At 36.5% G+C, this 23683-nt stretch overlaps 2 protein-coding genes across 2 annotated transcripts in view; one reads left to right on the forward strand and one right to left on the reverse strand.

Moving 5' to 3' along the window:
- Positions 1-922: 922 nt before the first annotated feature.
- TSPAN19 (tetraspanin 19) lies at positions 923-13726 on the reverse strand. Its single transcript, XM_068189266.1, is given in 10 exon segments — positions 923-949; positions 2245-2392; positions 5129-5240; positions 7035-7105; positions 8345-8375; positions 8378-8392; positions 9825-9888; positions 9992-10084; positions 12520-12585; positions 13412-13726. Coding segments are annotated over 10 exon segments (942 nt in total).
- Positions 13575-23683, forward strand: part of LRRIQ1 (leucine rich repeats and IQ motif containing 1) — a 102723-nt gene continuing 92614 nt past the window's right edge. The window contains 10 exon segments of the mRNA XM_068190330.1: positions 13575-13712; positions 14228-14390; positions 15562-15673; positions 16602-16672; positions 17854-17956; positions 18676-18709; positions 18711-18879; positions 21213-21287; positions 21466-22659; positions 23446-23598. Coding sequence (XP_068046431.1) covers positions 14262-14390; positions 15562-15673; positions 16602-16672; positions 17854-17956; positions 18676-18709; positions 18711-18879; positions 21213-21287; positions 21466-22659; positions 23446-23598 — 2040 coding nt within the window. The 5' untranslated portion in view covers positions 13575-13712; positions 14228-14261.

Genomic DNA, 23683 nt, shown 5'->3' on the forward strand with positions numbered 1-23683 from the left:
TTCAATGACCTTAAAGATCTTTTCCAAACTAAATGATTCTATGATTCTTGGTCTTAGCTCTTGAATAGGGATAATAGTTCTTTGCCATCTGACAAGAATGTGTCAGTGATAGTATACTGAGGATCATGAGACAGTCATGATCTGAGCTAGTGAGGATCAGGTGAGTATGAAAAAGAAACCTTTTCATTATTGAACTGGCTTACTTCATAGCCAGAAAATTTTACTACATACATCTATAGGAAGCTACCACATATAAAGGAGGTAAAGTAGGCCATGCTTTTAATTGTCCAAGTAAAAATGCACTGATTTCATATCCAACCTCACAATTTTAGAAATTATTAAAAATCCTCCTTCCTGCCTTCTGCCTATCTTCGGGGTATCTGTAGAGCGAACAATCAATTCTTTCTGCCATTATTCATGTGATTTTGTTCTGCTATTGAAAGCTCTATGCTTTTTGTCAAAGAAAATTTTCTCATAGATGTGGCAGAAGAGATTTCATTGTTTTGCCTTGTTTGACTTAGTATACACATGGAGTAGGTTCTGTACAAGCAGAGGACAAAAGAGGTCTTTTGGTGGAGAGATTGTACATGCTCTTTAACCACTTCCTGGCCTTGAAATGCTGTTTGCTTTCAGAAGTCAGGTCAATCACTTCATTTTACAGACTCTGGACAACATACTTTCTGATGGTGTTTGAATATATGGCAGATTGTTGGTAAACAGTGCTTGATCTTTCTTCTAATTAAAATAGATGGAAATATTTTAAAAATTTTGTAGAGCATGTCAAAACCAAATGGCATTGGATTGATTTTTACTCCCTGTAAAAATACCAGTATTTCGTGGGCTTTTTGCTTAGAAGTAGTCTTACCTGTGTGGTTAGTAGTCTAAAAGTAATTGCGATTAAGGTAAAAGCATTGTTTTTAAACTATGTATTGAAATGTTCTTCACATCCCTAGGCAAGTACATAAAAAGGGATGTCAAGAAAAATCATGTCAATTTTGGAACTTATATTGCATCTTAATAAGAATATACTTTTAAAATATATAGAATAGAACCTTTCTGTGTGGTATGATAGGTTCTAGTATTTACTTGCCAGAAAGCAAATACATCAGTAATGTTTACTGTGGAGTATTAGCTATAGCATTATTTAAATTTTCCAAATTAAGCAGCTTGTTCTTAAGGAAATTTGACATTTTTGCATGGAAATGTTCCAGAACCTCTGACTTAATCAAAACAGATTTTGTTTTTGTGTGTGTTTAACTGAAAGATTAACTTACAAGAAAATGCTGAAAATAATATTTTCAAGTTTTCATTGATTCTTATGAATTATTTATGCTGAAATGTATATGAGTATCTTTCAGGTTAAAATGTATATTTATTATATTGTTTTTTAAAATAACTGTGAAGTTATTATGTAGATTAAAATAGGTACAAATACAATAAAACTTATACATAAATGTTTTCTATACTTAGAAGTGATTTTTTTTAATAATGACAAGGGTTTGTAGAAACAGGGAGAAATTCAGAACTGATGAGCAAAACAAGACAAGAGCAGATGTTACTGGACAACTTCCTATTATTTACTGTTCTGCATTGTCAAGAAGCATCCACTGCCCACTGCATTTTTGTCCTCATTGGCTGGTCCTAGTAACACTGCATGGTTTTTAGAAAAGGAAAGTATGTATCACTTTGCTCCAGCTCAGGTGGTGATATCAGGTGGTCCTATGCAAACTGGTCCCTTGATATTAAGACGCATAAATGCTAACATGGACTGGTCTCACAAAACACATCATATTTCAGTGTCTTGCTCATTCCACTTATCCTGTAAAATATTGGAGATGCTCTGGAAACAAATAATATAACAAGTGGAGACACTGCTCACAATTACAAGTGGAAAATGCATTGTATGCTCTTTATATACTGCCGTTTTCCATTGCCATCACTGATTTGCACAGCATGGGTTTATGCCAAGATGCTTCTTAAACCACTTCTAAATTTCCCTGTGATATTGATCAGGCACAACTCCTGTTCTATTAAAGCATCCTTAATTTAGAACTGCCTACATGACTGACAGCTAACAAGTAAAAATCAAGGCTTCCAAGTGACCAGAGACAAAACAAGGAATACTGTTAAAACTTTGGCATTTGTAAGTCACATCTTAAAGGAAAATATGTTTGGTACTTCTTTTCCTAAAGTCTATTTAGTACCAAAAGTTACATTCTTCAAGAAAATTTTCTTATTTCTTACCACACTGTACGTTGAATCCCTTGGGACATCACAAAACCATTTCTTCAGATTGTATTTTGTGCATGGACACAGGAACTGAGTATTATTTTTCTTTGTTTAGTTCCTTGCCCACTGTGTAGCATTGTGTCTTCCACAGCATTCCATTTACAATAGAAATCAAAATCATGTAACTCTGGCACCTATAAAGACTGTCACATACAGGAATTTTCACTCAAATGAGTGCTAACTATTAGTTGATTAAATTAGTAGGATATTTGCCCCAGTATTCAGTACAGAAATGTTTCTGCAGGAGATGCATATGTATATGTATCATTTTCTGAGATGCACTGGATAGTACAGATAATAACAGTATGGTCTTGTAATATACTTTTGAAAGGAACTGCATCCAGCTCTGGAGTCCTGAATCCAATATTCATCCTGAATCTGGAGTGCTGCATCCAGCTCTGGGGTCCCCAGTACAGGAAGGACATTGACCTGCTAGAGCAAGTACAAAGGAGGCCACCAAGATTATTAGAGGGATAGGAACCTCTCCTATGAAGAAAGGCTGAAAGAACTTTGATCAGCCTGGAGAAGGCTTCTGGGTTACTTAGTTGCGGCCTTCCAGCACCTGAAGGGAGCCTACAAGAAATTTTAAGAAAAGCTTTTCACAAGAGCATATAGTGACAGGGCATGGGGCAGAGGCTTCAAACTGAAAGTGAGTAGGTTTAGATTAGTTTAGATTAGATTAGATTAGATTACATTACATTACATTACATTACACTTGAATACATTAGATTAGATCCTTTACTTTGAGGCTGGTGAAGCCCAGAGAAGTTCTGGATGCCCCATCCCTGGAAATGTTCAAGGCCAGGTTGGGTGGAGCTCTGAGCAATCTGGTCTAGTGGATAGTGTACCTGCCCATGGCAGAGGGGTTGGAACTAGATGATGTTGAAGGTCTCTTCCAAACTCAGGCCCTTCTATGATTCTACGAACTTTCTTTTATCCTCTAAATTATTCTAGAACACATCTAAATAGAAAAAGAAAGTAATTACAAATCCAGATTAAGGTAAAGCATTTTGACTATAACCCTTAGCTGCACAAAGTATTTTTGGTGTAGAAATTGTGTGTAATCAGTAAGATCAACTATAGCTAAATATTACTGGGAAAAGCACAATGAATATTGTTTCATAATGAATGCACAGGGGGCAAATTTTATAAAACATATAACAGATAAAAAGAAAAGCACAGAAACTCTGATGTAGAAACTTCAATATGGACCAAATTCTGAAAATATTTATTTATTCCATTGTTACTTTTAATTGGCAAAAATTCTCCCCTCTGAGATCTTTAGCAGTCTCCCTTTTCTAACTCATTTTAGTAGCAATTGATCTGTCTTCAACACATAGCTCAAACTTGGAGGACAAAGCAAACACTATGCAGTGTTTAGATAACTATCAGCTAGCTCTTCCCAATAACCTACTTCAATACCAGTAAAACAAAAGCAAACTAAACTATCAAACAGCTTGGAGAATGGAATTCTTTTCATGTAGAAAATTCTGGGAAATTCTCACTCTGAATCAGGACGAATCTTCAGAAATACTTGAATTTTTTTGTGGGATGAAGATCTTCTGTATTTTAGCTCAGAGATGTTAAACAACAACATGTCATTTTCATGTTTTGAAGGGTCAGTTAAAGATCTACTGCTTCTAAATTTTGAAATTAGATAACTTGGCAAAAACTGTCTTTTCCTTATATAGATATTCCATTTCAACAACATCATGGGTTTAGTTTAATTAGTCACCATCTTTAAGCAGTACATTAAATATCACCAAGAATATATAAAATACTATTAATGGTCTTTATGTTTTTGTTTTTCTCATGGCAGATGCCAATGATTCCAGTAGCTGGGTAGGTGGTGAGTCTGTGCTCCTACAACAGTCCAATAAAACTGCAGTCAAGTATACCAGCACATAGTCTAGCTGCACCATTGACATAATGGGGTCACCATTAATCACTTGAGAAATCATGAATGCAATTAATGGATTTTCAAGGAACATATTTTAAAAATAAATTGCAAATGAATTTGTAATCTTGAGACTAGACCTATATGCTTTGTGAGTTATATGGAATCATCAATTATCTTCAGCACTCATTAAAAATAATGTAATTCAGCCCTGGAAGAAGTCATATTAAGGGACTAACAGTTGATCCATAGAAGCATATTAAACCATATTAAGCTGTTAAACTGTAGTGTTTGTAATTAAAAGCTCATAATACAGAATTAATTTCAAAGGTGGATAACAGATCACTGGTCAAAAACATTCCTAACTACTTTCATCCAAATGTTTTAAAGGACTTTTCTAAAGAAGTAAACAAATTACCTGCTGCCAGGCCACAGGAAATATTTTGATTAATAGCTAAGTATGCGTATTGAAAGTACTAATGTGCAAGCTCATTTTAGACCTCAAGCACTATTTCTGAGAGTCTCAGTGCAAAACCTATTCCAATTTTCTCACAGGAGGAACTCTACTTTGACCTCATAGCACCTCTGTTCACATCAGCCTCGACACCTAAGCAGATCAAGTGTTTTATGGAATCTAGCACTGTAAAAATACCAGGACTCCCATTAACTTTTTCTGCTGCAGGAATTTTTTCAGCTTTCAGTGACCAGAACTCTCTGTTCCTACATGAAATGAGAAGTACTTCAAGAGTTTAATCTCATCAATAGTGACCCATATAACAGCAAGGAATCTGCCAACCCACATCAGATAATAGCAGCAGATCTTGAAAAATTAATTCTTTAATAAATGAGATTTTTTAATATGTTCTGATTGGTATACACATTTCTGAATGTGTATGCAGTATTTTTAGATGTCATATTCGGTGGGGTTTTTTCCTTACATCATGCTGCATAGCATTCAGAATGTTCCACACAGATTCCTGCTCAGTCAGACTCTTCTTCCTCTTTTCAGAAATAAAATCATCAATTTTGTTGTTCCATTGATTGTGGACATGTTAATAAATATTTATAGCACTTGATATATGCATAGTGGTAAGAGTGTGGATGGATAGTACAATCCTCGATCTTTTATCAGCTTTCAAGCTTCTTCAAAGATTACTTGCAGGCAGCAGCATTCTAATCAATTTGCCAAATATGACCCAAGACACATCATAGCTATTACACTAATAGGAAAGTTGTAATGCCAAAGGGAAGGATAAATGAAGCAACCCAAATCACATACACAGCACAGGCAGACACAAGGTGATTTGCCCAACTGGAGCCAGGAGAGCCAGAAACACTTCAGTTCCACCTGATCTGTCCTGAAATACTAAACACTACTCCTCATACTTACTTTTAATAAGCACAGCACTATACAATAATAAGCACCAACCAAAAATTGATTCTAGACCTAATGTGTTACAGACTTTTGTGAGTACCATAGAATCTGGTCAGTACATGTTTTGCTGTAGGTTGGGGGAATGAACAGCTCATATTGGCCCTAGATTATGCATCCTGACTGAGACTGAAAAAATACACCTTCAACAGTAATTGAAGTGGGCAAGCTCATCATAAAGAGTCTGATTAGAGAGAATGTAGCAGGGAATGTATGCAGAGGAGAAATCCTAGGCCACTAAAAGATTTCATTACAAAGAATTGAAAAAATTAAACTCTCCAACTCATTTTCCTTGCATTTCCATCCTAAGAACAAAACTCAAAAGCTTTCACAGTGAATGATGATGTAACCATCATTATACTTCAGCAACACTTAATTAAGGTTAAGATCAAGTGTAATTACCCTTGATATAAAATAAATTTAACTTAAATTTTTCAATCAATTTTTCTAGCACAAGTAGCTGACTCCAGAATGCATTATTCCCCACAGTTAAAATAAAACCATTATATAAAACAGGGATGATTCCATCATTATAAATCAACATTTGATTAAGAAATTTGATTATACAGATGCACTTTGAAGGACTAAAGGTGATTTATTTGTGCTGTACTCTGCCTGAATAGCAGGAGGCTTTGGAGAACCATATGAATCTTATAAGAACTCTGTGACTGGAGGTTTTCTTAAACCATAACTTTTGAAATTATGGAATAGATAAGTGGCCAGGCCACTTGATTGATTCAGTACAGATTGCCTTCCACATAACACTGTGAGACCTACTCAAGCTACTGTAGCTGGTATATGCAGAAAAATAAATTACTGAATAAAGTTGAACATTTACTAGAGACAATAGCTACGTTGGTATTTATTTTGGCTTGCTGTTGTTCAAATTGAAGATATGTGTTCCTTAGATTAGATCTCTGCTCGTACCTACAATACAGCTTCCACCAATAAAGGTAATCATTGATTGGTATACTTTGTATGCCATGAAATCAATAAGTCCTACTATCAATTGCACAGGGGAAAACTTCTGTCACCTGCTAATAGACACAGCTCAGCATCTAATGCTTCTTCCCATGCCTGCAGATACCCAGGAAAGAGGGACTTCCTGGATAATCCCTCAACAAGGAATAAAGCTGTCCCTTCCATTCCTGATTCCACATTCCTGAATAGGAAGGGTATGGTTTTTTGCAGGAGAGAAACTGGAAATATATTTCCATGCACTCCCATTTACTGTATTGAACCATGCTGAATTCCTCAAATTCCACATGTTCTACTATTCCTGGTCAGCATGTAGTCAACTTCAATCAAATGGTAATACAGTCTACCATGAGAACTGACCACTAGACATGTTTTAATTAATTGCATGAAACAGCTTTGAAGCTATCAGCAGCTCCACATAATATATTTACATACTTATTTTTTTCATAATTATCAGCACTAATATTGCCATCTGGATTACAAACACCAGGATATGAAAACTCATATAATGAAAAAATGCACAAAGCCAAGCTATGTATAAGCATTATTTTGAATAAGGGAATAATACAGTAAAAAATTTCAGACCTCATGAACAATCCTTCATGACTATTATTTAGAGTGATTTCAACAAAAATAAGAATTCATTTTCCTGGAAACCTGCAGAAAGTGACATCATAGTTTAAGAAGCAGACTTCAATTAAAGCACAACTCACTGTGTTGGGCTTAAAGACACAGCCATAACTTTATTGGAAGTGAAGAACAAAAGCTGTTTTTAAGTGGCTGTGCTTCACTGAAGAAAATTCTTATTTCTTTATTTCCTCTTTGAAAGACAATGGTACCTAAGTCCCATGCCTATTTAAGAAGTCCTTTGAGCTACAAGACGCAGAATAAAAAGATAATTGATTTTGCTTATTTCCAGTAAAAACAAATTTTCACCCACAGTATTTAGATACTGTGATAGTAGTTGATTCCATGGAAGCTGGAAATTACACATATGCTTTTCTTTCATCACCTAACAAATTGTGAGGCACACAATACATGCCTAGGCAGTAGCAGGGAGGAAGGAGGAAGAAGGAAGAAGTTTCCTGGTTATAGCACCAAGGCTTCACTCTTTGCTGTGCAAATTCATATTTGTAGTGCTTAACAAATTAATCAGTAGCACAGTTCTCTGCTTCAGCCTTTACACGGTCTAAAACAGATCTTTCAGGAAGGATGACAATAAACAAAATATGGAGGAAAAATGGTATCAAAATGATAAGAATGTATAGTTACAATGCAATTTTTCAGCAATAAAAGTGTTATTTCCTTAAAAAGTAGGAATTGTATATAAACACAGAGTCTTCAGTTTAGCCTACATAGGTAACAGCTTTTTAATCATACTTTGATATTTCAATATTGTAGCCATACTGTACCTATCTGTGCCTTCAAGCTTCAATATTCTGGACCAGGCTTTTCTTTATGTCTTCAATATGTACTAAGTATTTAAAAACATCTATGCTAATAAATACAGTAGTTAAAATCTTTTCTGCATAAAACTGCAAGTATTTGATCATTGAAAACTTTCATGCACTGATATGGTAAGACATTCAGTTTTGTTGAGATTTCATTTGAGCCAGGACTTTATCTAAATATGTCTTTCTATCAACAGATTTGTATGTGGAAATCACACCAAGACAGGATCAATTTTTTCACGCACACAAAATTCTCTTTCATTTTACAAAAAAGTTGGAGGCTGATTTCCATGTACTGTAACCAGCAGACATTTGATTTCCACAACACTCCAAGGACTCCCATGGCTAATGTAAAAAAAACAGATCCAGTGCCAAGTTTTATACAAGAAAGCTATGTCACTGGCTAGTTCTTGACTAAAGAAACTGTAACACAGTGCATGGTACTGTTACTTGTTTTCCTTTTATTTTTATGAGACTTCCACTTACACAATTTATTCCAGAAAAATATCTTTGTGATGCCATTACTGAAAGGATGGAAATAACAGAATTATATCATCTTCTTCTTCCTCTTCTTCTTCTTCTTCTTCTTCTTTTTATTCTTTTTCTTCTTCTTCTTCCTCCTCTTCTTCCTCTTCCTCTTCTTCCTCTTCTTCTTCCTCCTCTTCCTTCTTCTTCCCCCTATATTCACAGAAAGAAAAAGATATATTTTCATAAATTTAGACAATGGTAATAACATATGAGATGTAAACAAAACATTCTCAATTGAACAATGTGAACCACTCACAAGGAAACTGGTGAACAATTACAGTTTAATTTTACAGATTTTTTTTTTCCTATTTGCCAAGAATTATTAGCACATGTGCAGATCCTATGGGAAGATAGGTATATATTGCTCAATAAATTAAAGATTCAGTGCTGTTCTCCCTCTTTGTGACTGGCCACTTTCTCCTCTGCATTCCAACCATTTGTGCATAGATATGGAAAGCAGCAGTAGGTTTCATTATTTCCAGCCCACATGTTTTATCCCAGAATTACTGCATTGGATGGTTCCTATGCCATTAGTTTGGAACTGACACTTCTTAACACAGCCAAGGCAGTCTGCTCTTTAAGAGCACATCTGTTGTTATGTGACCTAAAACTTACTTTTCTTAGGAAAAAAAAAATTATAGACACTACAGGAAAAAGGAATATCCATATGGAGAGTCCATACTCTTATTCATTCCACCCTAATCCTCACCTAAAGGGTCTATCATCCCATAAAATGCAGGTCAAACGCAGTCTGGTAAATGATATAAAGAAAATATTAATAGAGCTGATTTGTTTCCAGTGATTCATCTATAAGCTGTACACCAAGAGAAAGAAACAAATCAATTGCATCATTTATAAAAATATCTAAATTGTAGATACAGTAATATGTTTTCTCCTGTTTTGATACTCATACCACGTAATGATGGAAAACCTACTCCAGAGGAAAAGAAACTTTACAGCCATGCAGTTCAATCCAATACTGCCACCTCGTGAAAAAAAAAAATCCATTACTTCTTCTGTCGATTACACAGAACCACACAAGCATAAAATGGTTTGGGTTGGAAGGGACATTAGAGACTCTCTACTTCCAACACCCCTGCTATGGAGAGGATCACCTGCCATGGTGATCAGACCAGGTTACTTAAAGTTGCTCCCATCCTGGATTTGAACACTTCCAGGGATGGGGCATTTTTATTCTGCAATCATTTAAAACAAAAGAATAATTCTATTTATACTGAGAAAAAAGCACCAAAGAAATTGTTTCTATTAAATAAAAGCCACAAGCCAAATGCCAAAAGCATGAGACCCAGAGCCTGAAGGGAAGCGGGGTGGGGAATGGAAGGATTGTTTTTTTAATTAAAAACATCTAAAAAAATTGAAAGCTGCTAAATAAGAGAAAGAAAACAAATTTCTTGCCAAGAAAATTCCATTGAAGATATTTAAATGGCACTTCTGTATTTGGTTTTTATCTCTTATTTTCATTTTTTTGTTTTCAGTTTTGAATCACAGCTGAAAATATAATCATATATTCAGTTCATTATGAAAAAAAATATAAGTACTCTTATAAATTTCAATGGAACTTAATTTCCCCAGATATTTTATAAATTTTAAGAGTACTTTCTGATACATTGAACAAAAAATTAACAGCAGCAGTAGAAGCATCAAGATGGTGTAAATTCTCCATTGCCTCTGTTACCCTGTACACATATATTTTTGTTCTGTTTTGCTATTGGTTTTGGTCTTTTTTTATTTTAAGCTGCTAAAGATATTTGGAAGCAGCATGTATTTTGGAAGATTTATACGGCAAGATTTACATAGCCTGGCATACACTTGTTCTTCTATTCTCTGTGCACTTACTAAATAGTAAGGATACCAGCTGAAACAAAGAGATGAGAAGTGTGAAGCTTCTGCAGTCAAAAATTATCTTGCATTAACAATTGATTTTACATAGAAAACACATTACATATGTATCAAATTTGATTTTTTAGAAGAAAATATTCAGCAAACACAAGCTTAGCCTGCCCTATCAAGATCCTCAATGACTGGATTATAAAACTTTTTCTGATGGATTTCAGCACAAAGAAAGCTGTAGTAAGTTTTTCAAACTAGCTCTGCAATGGAGTGGAGTCAACAATGAGGTCAACAATGCACCTTGTAAAACTATAGACTGTATGAGAAAACAGGCTTTTCAATTTCCCTGGAGAAGCTTCACTACTTTTAAGAGTCATGGAACTTTTTCTTGGTTTTCAAAAATAGAATGTATCGAAACAGTGGTGTGATGCATTTTTTTTAGGAAAAAACTCCTGAAGAGTTATATATTCAACATGAAAACTGGAATCTGCAATAGTTGTCTTGTGTTACCTATGTGGTTTCAAAGATTTATTCTGAGAAATTTTAATAATAATTCAGTTCATCTTAAAACATTTACCTAAAAATTAAAAATATTATCTTTATAAATTAACTTACATTTTATATTGCATTGTTTCTACACAAGGAAATCTTTACCAGCATTGAATATTTCCATCCTACCTTAAGGAGAAAGGTCAAATTATATATTTCTTCCTGAAATCCAACATAACCACATCTTTAGAATAGAGAAGTTTTCTTACGTTGGCCAGCCCTGACTTTTTGTATACAGACAACGGGTTTCAGGAAGTTTCAGGTCATTTTGATGTACTTCCTGTCATTCCATGTCATGCAATTATTTTCCTTTCACTTTCAAATTTGTGAAATGAAGAATTTTCATTACAGCATGGCTCCAAGATTTTTCACTCTACAATTTTTGAATCAGTGCCAGCACTGGTGATGGGGATCTCAGCAGCAACAACAAGCTACACTTAGGGTTTGCGTGAGGGTTCAGAAAGCTGCAGAACCTACAGCTTCAGGGACACTGGCAATCCAAAAGTCATTGCAAGGACATCAGGGCATGATGCCACAATTGATAAATCCACACCTTTCAACCTGTGTAACCTTTGGCGATGAGGATGTCTGCACAGTCCCAAGGTGTCATTAGGATCAGGGTTAGGGTTAGGGTTAGTGTTGAGTGAGTCAAAGAGCCTACAGCTCCACGTACACTTGGGCTGGAAATGGCATGCCAAGAAAGGCAATCCCAGCACAGCCCCAACATTGCTGCTCCTACTTCTTTCGAAAATCGAGCATCTGTGGGGATTGAGACTTTAGGTTACTTTGAGGGTTAGGGCAATGTTAGGGTTAGGGTTAGGGTTGAGTGAGTAAAAGATCCTACAGCTCCAGGAACAGCATGGCCGTAACATGAATGGCAAGGTGGGCCCAGTAGGGCCTCAGTATTGCTTCTCCTACTTCTTTCTAAACTTGACCACCCATATGGATGGGGGTTTTATTGTTAGGGTTAGTGTTGGGGTTAAGTTTAAGGTTAGGGTTAGGGTTAAGGTTAGCCTTAGGGTTGAATGAGTAGTGATTTGAAAATTCTTCATTTCATTTCATGAAATTAAATCTATTACTTCTATGAAACATCTCTTTTGTTGGCAAATTTTTTTTGCTAAGAGAGGACATGTTCTTTATTCAGTATGTGCACAGCATAACTGCACTACAAAAGAAGTATTAAGTGCACATTCAATCAGTGAATAAATAGTTGATCATATTGAAAAGCTCACCAGTGATAGGACTATATAAAAGGGTGGATTTCAAATGGATACATTTCCATTTTTAAATATTTAATTATCATATTATGCTTATTCATAACACTGGTGAGAAAACTGTAATCAGTTGCCCTTGAAGCAAATATTTTTCGATCAACACCCCTAAAACTTTCAGAAAGGTACTCAGCTTATTCTAAGAACAGTAGATAGGAAAACCTTTACCATTTTTGGCAAATCCTTCCCATTGCTCCCAAACTGCACATTTTCTACGTAAAACCTAAATTAATGTTTTAGCTCTCAATTTTTGTTACACCTGTTTTTGCATACATCTTGGTATACATCTTGGAATACATCTTGGTATTCCTCATCAGACTCAGGGTTAGGGTGTGCTCCCTATAAACACACAAAAAAAAATTATTATCTGCACCCTGCCTGATCTGTGTAACTTTTCCTAGACTGAATTCTGTTCAGTCTCTAATTGTCCAACTGGATATTTTCTCCAGCTTTTAAATAACCAGTGAGGGACTTCTACACAGGCAGACAGTGGTAGGACAAGGGGGACAGGTTTTAAGCTAGAAGAGGGCAGATTTAGATTAGATGCTACAAGGAAATTCTTTACACCACAAAGGGTGGTGAGGCTTGAAAACAGGTTGCCCAGAGAAGCTGTGGATGCCCCATCCCTGTGTTCAAGGCCAGGCTGGATGGGGCACTGAGCAACCTGGTCTTGTGGAAGGTGTCCCTGCTCATGGCAGGTCATTTGGAAGAGATGATGTTGACATTTCCTTCCAACCCAAACCATTCTATGACACTATGAATTTGCCAGCCGGCCCTTCTGAGCCATGACCCAGCCCCAGCATGGGAAGACAGAAGGGATGTCTGGTTTGTTCACATTTTTCACTGCTCTGGAGTTCTCTGGGCAAACAAGAACGGAAGCAAACTCAGAGTGTTTTAATTCACCTTTACCATCGTTTTGGTACGCTTTTTTTTTTTTTTTTTTTTCCGCTTAATTGCCTCTTGCAATTTATTGTGAACACTAAATTCCAGTCTATGGCTTCAAAAAAACAAAACAAAAAAAAAAATAAATAAAAAAAAATAAAACCAGTATCAAAAAACAACAGACCCCCAAAAACAAACAAACAAAACCACAAAAATCCCCCAAACAAACAAACAAACAACCCCCAAAACCCAATATTAAAGAAAAAACCCACACAAACAAAACCACGAAAAGAGGTGCTGCGAGGTGCTCCGTCTCACGCCGGGGGGCGCTGCCTAACGCCCCAAGAACGCGGAACGGCCGCTCCTGGCGAAGTCTGGCTCCTCGCGCTTCCCGTCCGAGCCGCTGTTTCCCGTTGCCGTGGTGACGCCCCGCGGTAGCAGCGCGGTGCGGGGCTCTCGTCCTCCCCCTGGAGCTCCCCACCGTCCGCTGTTGGCGGATGCGGAATTTCAGGGCGGCGGCGCGGCCGGTCTCCAGGGGCGGCCAGAAAGGCGGAGGCTCCGTGAGGAGCTTGACTGAACGACCCGTGAGTGGGTACATGAAGTAGACGGGGGGGGACCGGAGGACTGCGGGCGCTCTGAGCGCTGGACTGCAATTCCCAGCATGCAAAGGGGCGGAGCCGCTCGCCTGTCGGGAAGCGTTGGGGGGCGGGGGGTGCTGCCTCCGTGCGCGGTGCCTTTCGGGAGGTGTAGTTTCCTCTCAGCCGGGATCCGCTTCTCGCTTTGCCGGCAGAAATGCGCTCTGTGTGCCCGGTCTCCCGCTGCAGGAGCCGGCGAGGAGCTGCTCGCTGCCTCCCATTCCCCTAATTGCAGGGGGCAACGGGTTGCGAAAGGAGGGGTGGGGGGCGTTGACAAGGTACCCGGTTTCCCCCTGCCGGCGTCCATCCACAAGTTTTTTACCTCGCTGGGTTGCATAATTTCTCACGGCTTTCTCTGTGTCATTAAAACTTCATCGAGTGCTTTCTGTATTCTTAGTCTTATTTTGAGAACTCTGATTATTTTGGTTCATGCTGTGTTGAAAGGTGTTACTTTTTTTGTGTAGCTTGCAAAACGGATAAGACGCTGTGGGAAGTAGAATGTCGGAAGATATTAAAGGAATTGAAAAAGAAGTAGAAATTGAATTAGGCAGAATCAGTGTTTCTTCGCTTGGAACAGATGATGCTGAGACAGAGGTATCAGAGGAACCCTTGAGTGACAGTGAGACAGTAAGTATTCAGTGAGCTCAAACCGCTTCTGTAGCGTGTGGTACGAAAGCAGGGTTGGCATTGGAAAGCCCATTTGAATGAACCTTTTCCTGACGCACCTAACCCGTGGCTTTGATCTGAACAATAGTCTTGGTAGTATTGCTTCATGAAAAATGTGGTGACGGGACAACAGGAGAGATGAATATCAACATTCTGCTTGAGAAGATCAGACCTGGAGATTTTGTTTTAGAATCCTCTGAATCTGGAAGATTTGATGAGGTAAATTAAGTCTGGATGAATAAGCTGATGATTCTTCACTGAAATCTGTATTTTAATCTTATAAGAGACTGGTTTAGGAGATTCCTTATAAGATTTCCAGACACTAATTTCATATAAATAGGTTCTTGAAGTCCTCTTTCTTGGATGAATTCCTATTTTGGGAAGTGGCTTTCATCTGAAATAAAATCAGTTATATGGGTCCTTTTCTGCCATTTTAATCTCTCAGATTCATAGCATAAGGATCAGTTTGTAGGATATTAGGGTAGATAATATTGATCATAAATCATGTTTCATATGACACAGACAAAGGCATCAGTGATAAGTGTGTAAGCACTCACATACTGAATGTCAGCAATGTCTACCACAATTTGCACATCTGAGATAAGGCAGACCATTTTCCCAAAATCTTGACATTAAAGGCAGTATTTTGAATAGAAAGTTTCTATGTAATAAAGAAAACTGCAGCATTGGTTCTACGTACATACTTCAAACATCAGTAAATTTAAAATTTATTTATTTTGTGAGGAGTCTAAACACTTTAAAGAAAAAGATCCTGTACCTCACAGGCATTTGCTAATTTTTATCTTATCCTTTTTCTTTAATTTCTTGGTCCAACACAGTTATAAACACAACAATTTACTGAAATGTGTTTCTAGAGAGAGTGCAAGCAAGATGCATTACTAAAGTTTGATTAGAATGTAATTAAAGTTAGAATTATTAATTGTGAGTAGTAAGACAATGAGAAGAGTATAGGAATGTGGAAAAATGTTGGTGGAAATTGCTGCCTAATTTCCATCAGTGCTTTGTAGGTGAAGCCAAAACAAGTCTTTATTCTCTTATGCCAAGTATTTATCTCTTTTCAAGATGGTGAGATGAAAATGTAGAATATATGTCAAAGGTGGTGTTTTTCTAGATTTCAGGTGACTTACCAGAATCAGTTCTCGCCTATTTAAACTTTATCAAGAGCAGCAATCAAGATGCTGAAAAGCTTATACTGCAGGACTTAGAAGATGAGCAAAGTAGAAGTAAGCATTAATTACAGTTAAAATGTTTGCATACCTCATATTGCCAGTGGAAGTTAGACTAACAAGCATCCATAAAATAAAGCAAACTTTTAAGTAGAACAAGCAGTGAAACCTATTCCCTCAGGTTCTGAATGCATGATGAAAATATCTAGGAATAAAGCCATGCAGTGCTATATTCTTGAATTAACAACTGAGCAGAAATTAAACTTTTTTTTTAAAACTTATCTAATGCTAAAGAAGGCAAGTTGCAAGATTACTCTCTGAGACAGAGCCCAGGCCAGACTCTTCATGAAAGTCTAAAATGAAGTCAGTAGGAGCTGAAATGCAGCGATCAAATACAGCTGAGTCTCACAGGATATGTTTAAAGTCTATCTTGAGATGCCCAAGCTCTCATTGGATGAAATGACTGTTAATTGGCAAAAAAAATATTGCTGTCAGCTGTGAAACTGAAGCCAAGCTCATAGTTTATATGCCACTGTCTGTTTCATTAGTGCAATAGGCTTGGTGACCAGAAGTTCAGCATTGGTTACAAATTTTGGTATCTGAGGAACATCCCTATTTATTCTTTTTTTGTAATGAAATATTACTCTTTTTAATTGTTCTTTGTCAACTCTTGACCTATCTGATACAAGTGCTACTGTATTTTTCTGAACAGAAAATGTTCTGCTGTGTTTCATGATGTGGAATTCTCTTTCATATTTGTTATCACTGTATTTCTACAGTATCCTTGTGTCTGTTTCTGTTACACACATTTCCTGCTTTTAATGTAGATAAATGATTCCCATGCATATTTAAGTAAAACTGGGGGAGAAGGAGAACTTTATTTTTGTTTAAACAAATTTAATAGATAAAAAGTGTAGATGAAAACTGAGCACTCGTAAGGGATTTTTTTCTCTGTGAACTAATTTTTTTATTATTTTTTCTTTAGATGACATTTATGAAGTAGTTTCTTGCCATCCTTCTGAACCAAATGAAGATTCAAAACAATTTAATGAAAAGGTATTTTTTATGTATGCATTATTTATAGGGAATAAAATTCTATTAAATAATCTAGATAACTTACACTTGCTTTAGTGGCCTCCTAAGGAGATCTATAAATGTGTTCAGGTTTTTTTCTGTTAGACATCCATAAGGTATTAAGATGAGTTTCTATATACAGTTCTTCAGAATTAGGACATCAACTGTAATACACAATATCTATAAGCTTTCAAATTTGAAATAAATTATCTGATATATTGAGCACTAAAGTCAAAAAAATTAAACAAAACTGAATAATCCTTTATTAATAGTTGGAGAATATTATCTTAGTATTATAACACTTTTAAGCTTCTCTAATCTTATTTTTTATGATGATCAGGAATATGTGCTACTATTAATCTTGCTCCCAATATATTCCATTCTTTTATAGAAAATATAAACATAGTCATCTCTGTACCTTTCAAAGACAAATCAAGAGTTATGAACATGAGTGCTTCTATATTTTCATAGGATTTGACTGAATAACTCACTGAAGTTTTCCTGGAAAAATATAAAACTGTATTTAATTTATTCACTTTTAATCTGCTGCCTGGCTTTTATTAGCGAGCACTCTTGCAAACATGATTTTTTGTTCTCAGAAGACCATTGTTTAAAACAGCACAATTACTTCATGTGACTTCAGCTGCATTACAAATATTAATATAGGCCCGAAGCATGTGATGAACATATGATAAATGAGCAGGAATAGATTACTTGCCAGCAAAGAACAATGAAATAAATATAGCAATCCTTGTGCCCATAGTATTATTTTGTAATAGTCGTCTTAAAAATTTGCTCTGTAACTAGTTCTTGCCCAGTGTGCATAACAGCATTCATGCATAAGTGCTTGGTTTCACAGAAAGTAAAATAAATCTCAAATGCAAGACATTCATTTTTCCAAGTCAAAATATTAAATATATTTTAAAAACACATTGAAATATTATGTATTTTGATAAATACTACAATATTTGTTACTCTAGAAAACGATATTTTGACCGATATGTTAGCATTATTCAATGTGTAAGGATTACAGTCAGCAGTAAGTTTCACATTGATGTTCTTGTCATATGATAAAATGCTTATCCTTGTTCTGGAAGATTTTTATAATGTTCTGCTTTTAATTTTTTTTCTTGTTTTTTAATAACAATTTTAAACTATGTTAGATACTGCTTGAAGTTGAAAATGAAGACTTGCAGCTTGCTACAACATCTGATTATAGTCAGTCCATGAGTGATGAAGCAGCCACAGATGACCACTTTCTTACAGGTAAGCAAACACATTATTCATTTGGTTGAGTTGATCTTTAACATATTACTATTTCCTGCTTTTCTGTTGTCATAAGTATCATAGCAATATTTTTAAAGAATTTCACATTGCAGTATGCAACATGGCTTGTTACTTGATGGATTGGACATAAACAGTTTTGCCTTTTTCTCATTTCAAGATCACAAAATCATCATAGAAATTAGTATCAGAAAATGCCACTCAAAAATGAAAGCTGCTCAGAGGCACTAAACAGGTTCTGCTTTGGCCACAGATTTTTGTTGTTGTTTTTGTTGTTGTTTTGGTCTTTGGATATTGGTTTGGTTTTTTTTCATGGTCACATTGGCTGAAAATGTTCCTTTGCCATGGCCTTTGGATGAGTTGGGCTGGAGCATATCAGTGCTAAAGGCCCCACTAAAAGCCACAGAAGACATCCTCTGCAATCCTGAATTATATGTTTTTAGAACAAGCATAGTAGTTGCAGAGTCAGTAAGTGTGTAGAATAATAATAAGACATCTTTGATGGAAAGGTCTTTTGTTGTAGTTCTGATTTCCTACATATATTATATATACATATAAAATATAATACATGTAGGAAATCAGATATATATTGCTGGCTATATAATCATAGGATCCTTTTCTTGTCAAATACCTTAGACTGTTTAATGTTCTGCAGTGCTTATTAGGAAATTAAATAAAATGTTTGCTTGGTTGATCAGTAGCTGATCTTGAAATGAGCATAAGTCTTGCCCATTGTAGTAGAAGAACAGTGTAGACGAGCACTTGAGCTTGAAGATGAGAAGATGAAAAAGTGGAAAGCTGAGAGAGAATCACGGGAAAAACAGAATGAAGAGGAGCATGCAAGAAGGGTGCAGCATCTGGAGCAATTTGAGGCTGAAAGAATAAAGTTAGGTCTTCTTCATAAGGTAATGGATGATATTAAACCAATCTGTTCCAATCTAGACTATCTGAATTCTAGTTCTAATGTGAAAAAGAATCTACTATCTCAAACTGCATGACTGTCCTAAACCCTGTCTACTTGTGTTGCCAGTGAGTTGTAAAACATATTTAAGTGTAGTCCATTGGTTTTTATGTGTTTACTGATATAATCAATAGTGAATGAATTTGCTATGCTAAATTTTAAATTATTCCTTAAGCTTCGCCTTTGCAATGTTTTTATATGATGAAATAATCCAAATTACCGGAAATGAGAGTTGTGCTAAAATTAATCACAAATAAAAAATCCTCACTGTGCCCTAATAGAAAATACTTAGCTAGTTTGGACCTCCCACCCTAATTTCTCATTTTGATGTTAAAATCTTATTGGAAGTAATCAGAACCAAAATTATTCAGTTCAGCAGTGCTGGTGCTGTTCTTTACTAGGTAAAAGTTATAATACTTGCTGTCCCTATCTTTATCTGGGAAACTTACTCAGGCTTCATCTACTGAGTTCTGCCACAAGAGATGATGACTCAACACGTTGGCTGGTTGCACTCTCAGACTATAGTCATGTTTTACTATAGTGGGTGGAGCATCATAATGGATAAGAGTGAAAGAACATGAAGAAATTTATCTCTCAGATATTATACTTGTGAGGCCACAGAATTTTATTATTTAGCCTAATTAAGTGTGTTTTGAAAGGTGCATTAACACAACATTTTCAGTTAACTACTTTGTGGCTTTCTGAAGAGATGGGTGCCTTGGCACCAGCAAGGTAATTCAAGTCACCAGTAGTAAGGAAGGGCTTAGTAAATGAAAGAGAGACTTTGATCTCTGAAGGCCACTTCAGTGTCCACTACTGTAGCGGCACGTTCCGGGGGGGTGTCCCCCCCGGGGGTGTCCCCGGGGTGCCCCCCTAGGCTGTGAGTTCGCTGGTGGCAGCAGGCAGGCAAGGAGACTCCACACGGCTTCTGAGAGTGCTCATTAGATGAGGTTTATTGGGGGTCCTACCCCCGGGAGGCAGCATGGTTTCTGAGGGAGAGGGGGAAAGGGGAGTGAGGGGGAAAAGGGGAGGGGGAGAGAGGGGAAAGGGGAGGGGGAGAGAGCAGCGGCCAGGGAGAGCTGGCTAAGAGAGAGTGAGTGAACTGTCCCCCTGGCACACTTAACAGGGAGATTCAAAGTGGGCGTGGAACAGATTGGGCAATGGGATTACAGACACAGGATACTGCAGGGGAGGATCACAGGCTTGGAATAAAGCATACATTTTCCAGGGGTGAGACAGAGCATACCATTTAACTAAAATATAACACCACACACTACAGCTCTCTTTTCAAAAGGTCAGAAAACTGATAGGCCTTCTTGGCTCTTTGCTATCACAAAACATTTTTGGATGTAGGATGGCTTTTTCTAGGAAAAGATGAGCATGGCCGCGTTTAGGCACTTTGATACTGCAGTTGCAGGAACGATTCTTTTGGAAATGAGAAATAGAATCCAACTTTTCCTATTGCAGAAGGATATAGATGCCTGGTCTCCTGTTGACTGAACAGCATGCCCATGAAAAACAGTGCTTAGACACATGGGAGACTTTATGTTCCAGGTTGAAAGTGGTTGCTTATACTACTTCCTTCATATCCTCCATATTTGATTTGGTTGATATATCTTGGTTCCACCAGGAGCTTTGTGTTTCTGGATCAGCCTGTTTTTTAGTTACTTATGTAACTAACTTTCTGGCTGCTAACTTACAGTCTGAGTGAGACTTTTTTCCTCATTGAGGTTGTTATGTTGGGCAAGGAGGGAAATGCTATTTACATGCAAATAGTGAGAAAGGAGACTTGAACTTTCATTTTTTGTTGAGAAGCAGTTTCAGTCAGAAAAATTTCTTTAGCTTTATTGAACAAAATTCCCATTTGAAGGATTTTAATATTATCAGTACCTACCAATGCTATTAAAGGGAGATTGTTCATGCTATTTTTCAGATATGTTTCTGATTTTTGCCTGTACTTTGAATGGTTTGGTAACTAGTTTTCATCTTTGATAATAGTACAGATCTTGGAGAGGAAGGTGGCAGCTGTTTGGGTTAGTAGTTAGATGCTGACTTTCTGAAGGTATGCATCTCTCAGTGCATGACCAAATCTACATTACTGATGCAAGTGTCCTGTTGTTTATTTCGATCTACACATGGCTCAGTTTCTCATTTAAATTCAGGCATTCACAAAATTGTATTGTTGGAAAGTCAAGAAGATGGGTGAGATTGGAGAGAGCATGTTTTATGTTGTTGTGGGTTTTGTACAATATTCATTTAAGTTAATTTGTTGTGCAGAAACACCAGGCTGCAATAGAAGATGAGTTACAGAAAGAGGAGGAAGCTTGGAGAGACAAAATGAGGCAACATGAGGTAAGGTTGTACAGTGAGCTTTTGTCAAAAGACTGTGAGGTTACTGTTATATATTTGAGAATAAATGTTACCATGGAACACTTAATATACTAGATTCTGTTTATGAATGATAAATATATGCCAATACCTATCCCATTTTAAAAGTGGTTGAAATCTATCCTAATTGTTTGTTGCCTAGGAATTGATCATGAAGCTACAGTTGCAAATGGAAGAGGAGAAAAAGACCTTGGAAGAACAGAAAGCAAAAGAAAGTCAACAACTGGCTGAACAACAGAGTATAGCAGCTGTGAGAATCCAAGCTAGATTTAGAGCATTTTTAGTACGTAAAAAATATGCTCCCATTTTAAAACAATGGAAATATGAAATAAGAAAGAAACAGAAAGTACTAGAGGAAGTAGAGGGAGAAATGAAAGAAAGAGAGGAAAAACTGAACACGCGAATGGAAGAAAACAGGTTAAATAGAGAAGAGGAAAGAAAGAGACGAGAACTTGAAAGACAAGAATATTTGAAACAGGTGAGGAGGCTTGTGGAATATGAGAAAAAGAAAGAAAGCCTGAGATTGAAAAAACAACTGCAAATAAGAAGAGAAGAACAAAGAAAATTAGAACAAAAAAGAGCAAAAGCTGTCATGAGTGAAAATGTAGAAAATAACATAGAAAAGATAAAAAAGGAAAAGACAGAAAATATGACAGTAATAAGAGAAGAGAAGGAGGAACTAAATAAACAAGTAGAGGAACCAAAAGAAAAGCATGCTGAAATGATGGATAAAATAAATAATTGGATGAGTCTAGCAGAAAGAAATTTGACACCAAGCGTGCTAGGCTCTGAGAAGGAACACCCTTCCCAAGTGAATAATGAGAACTTATACATTAATACAGTAACACAAGTAGAAGAAAATTACTCACAAACAAGTGATCAAGATAAAGTTTCAAATGGTCATATTTCAAAGAATGAATCTCTCCACACCAGTGCTAATGACATGGTAGAAAATAAGGCAAACTGCTTATGCAGCAGCCCTCCAAATGTCCAGCCAAATGCTAATAACAGAGAAATTAAAGATCTATTTTCTCAGTATGAAATTATGAAGAAAACTTTATTTCTGATGGAAAATGCTACTGAAGAAGTCAGAGACACCTGGGACAGTAGTCAAGACATAGCAGATTCTTGTAGTAAAGTATTTTTTCCTCATGATATTGAAAAGAAGAGAATAAACTGGATGAACACATGCAAATCTTGGTCTAAAATATATGAAGAAAACCAAAGAAAGCAAGCAACTATAAGAAAACGACTAAGGAAAAGTTCAGTTAGCAAGATGCCTCCATTAAGTACCGAAAAGATAATTCATAGTGGCCCTTGGAGTACCTTGCAACAGGTAACTGGTAAAATGAAAGTTTGAGAATGAAATGGGAGACATACTTCCACTTTTTTTTGTTATTTCCTGTTTTGGTATGTTTGCAGAATGCTGTTTATTGTTGAGCTGGAAATAGATATTGTGACAGTTCCTGTGCCCAGGTGCAGAATAAGAGCAATGACAATGACTTTTGAATTGCAGTGAGTGTTGTGGAACAGACAGTGTGGTATTAGTCTTCAGATGATTGATAATATTAACACTTTAAAAGGCAAGAGTTCTTACATTCTGCTTAATTAACAAGGTTTTGCCTTTGTATAAAGGCCCACATTTCAGCTCCTGCTCAACTAGCCCATTTTGAGTTTTGAGAGCAATAGTCTCTTCTAGAAACAAGATATTACTGTTCAGCTTATAGATAGTGTTTTGCTGTAAAGGACATCTCCTGGTTGCCAGGACTTATTTTTCTTACCACTTATTAACTGTGCTCTCATCTTGATAGCCATTCTGAAATGGCCTACTAGCCTATACACACTTCTAGTGTGAACAATTTTTGTCTCTTCTACACTCATTATTTATGATACTGTGACTATTGTTTTCATGTTAGCTCCTCCCATTGGACAGATCAAACCTATCATTGCCATTCTTTTCTACATGAAAAGATTATCATTAGTTGCTTACTTTTTATAAAGCATTAGTAGATTGTAATTTTGTTCTCTTTTTCATCCTAAAGAAAATTACCATAATGTGATGTTGTGCATAGAATGTTCAATATACAAAACATTAGTTTTATTTATCAATAAATGCATGTAGGTCACAATGCTTACGCTTGAAGATTTGCCAGCTTGTAGCCTCTCAACCTTGTCTGAATGTTCAAATCTTCAAGTTTTGACTCTGAGGCGCTGTGGACTGGTTGCACTCGAAGGACTAAGTAGCTGCAAAGACCTGAAGTATATCAATGTGGAGGTACCAAGCATATTTGATTCTTTGTTATAACATGGGGATAACTGCCAGTTTTGCTCCTTAATTGAATGTTCAGTTGTCCAACTGA

This window comes from Anomalospiza imberbis, chromosome 5, assembly GCF_031753505.1.
Source record: "Anomalospiza imberbis isolate Cuckoo-Finch-1a 21T00152 chromosome 5, ASM3175350v1, whole genome shotgun sequence".
In the NCBI taxonomy this organism is placed as follows: Eukaryota; Metazoa; Chordata; class Aves; order Passeriformes; family Viduidae; genus Anomalospiza; species Anomalospiza imberbis.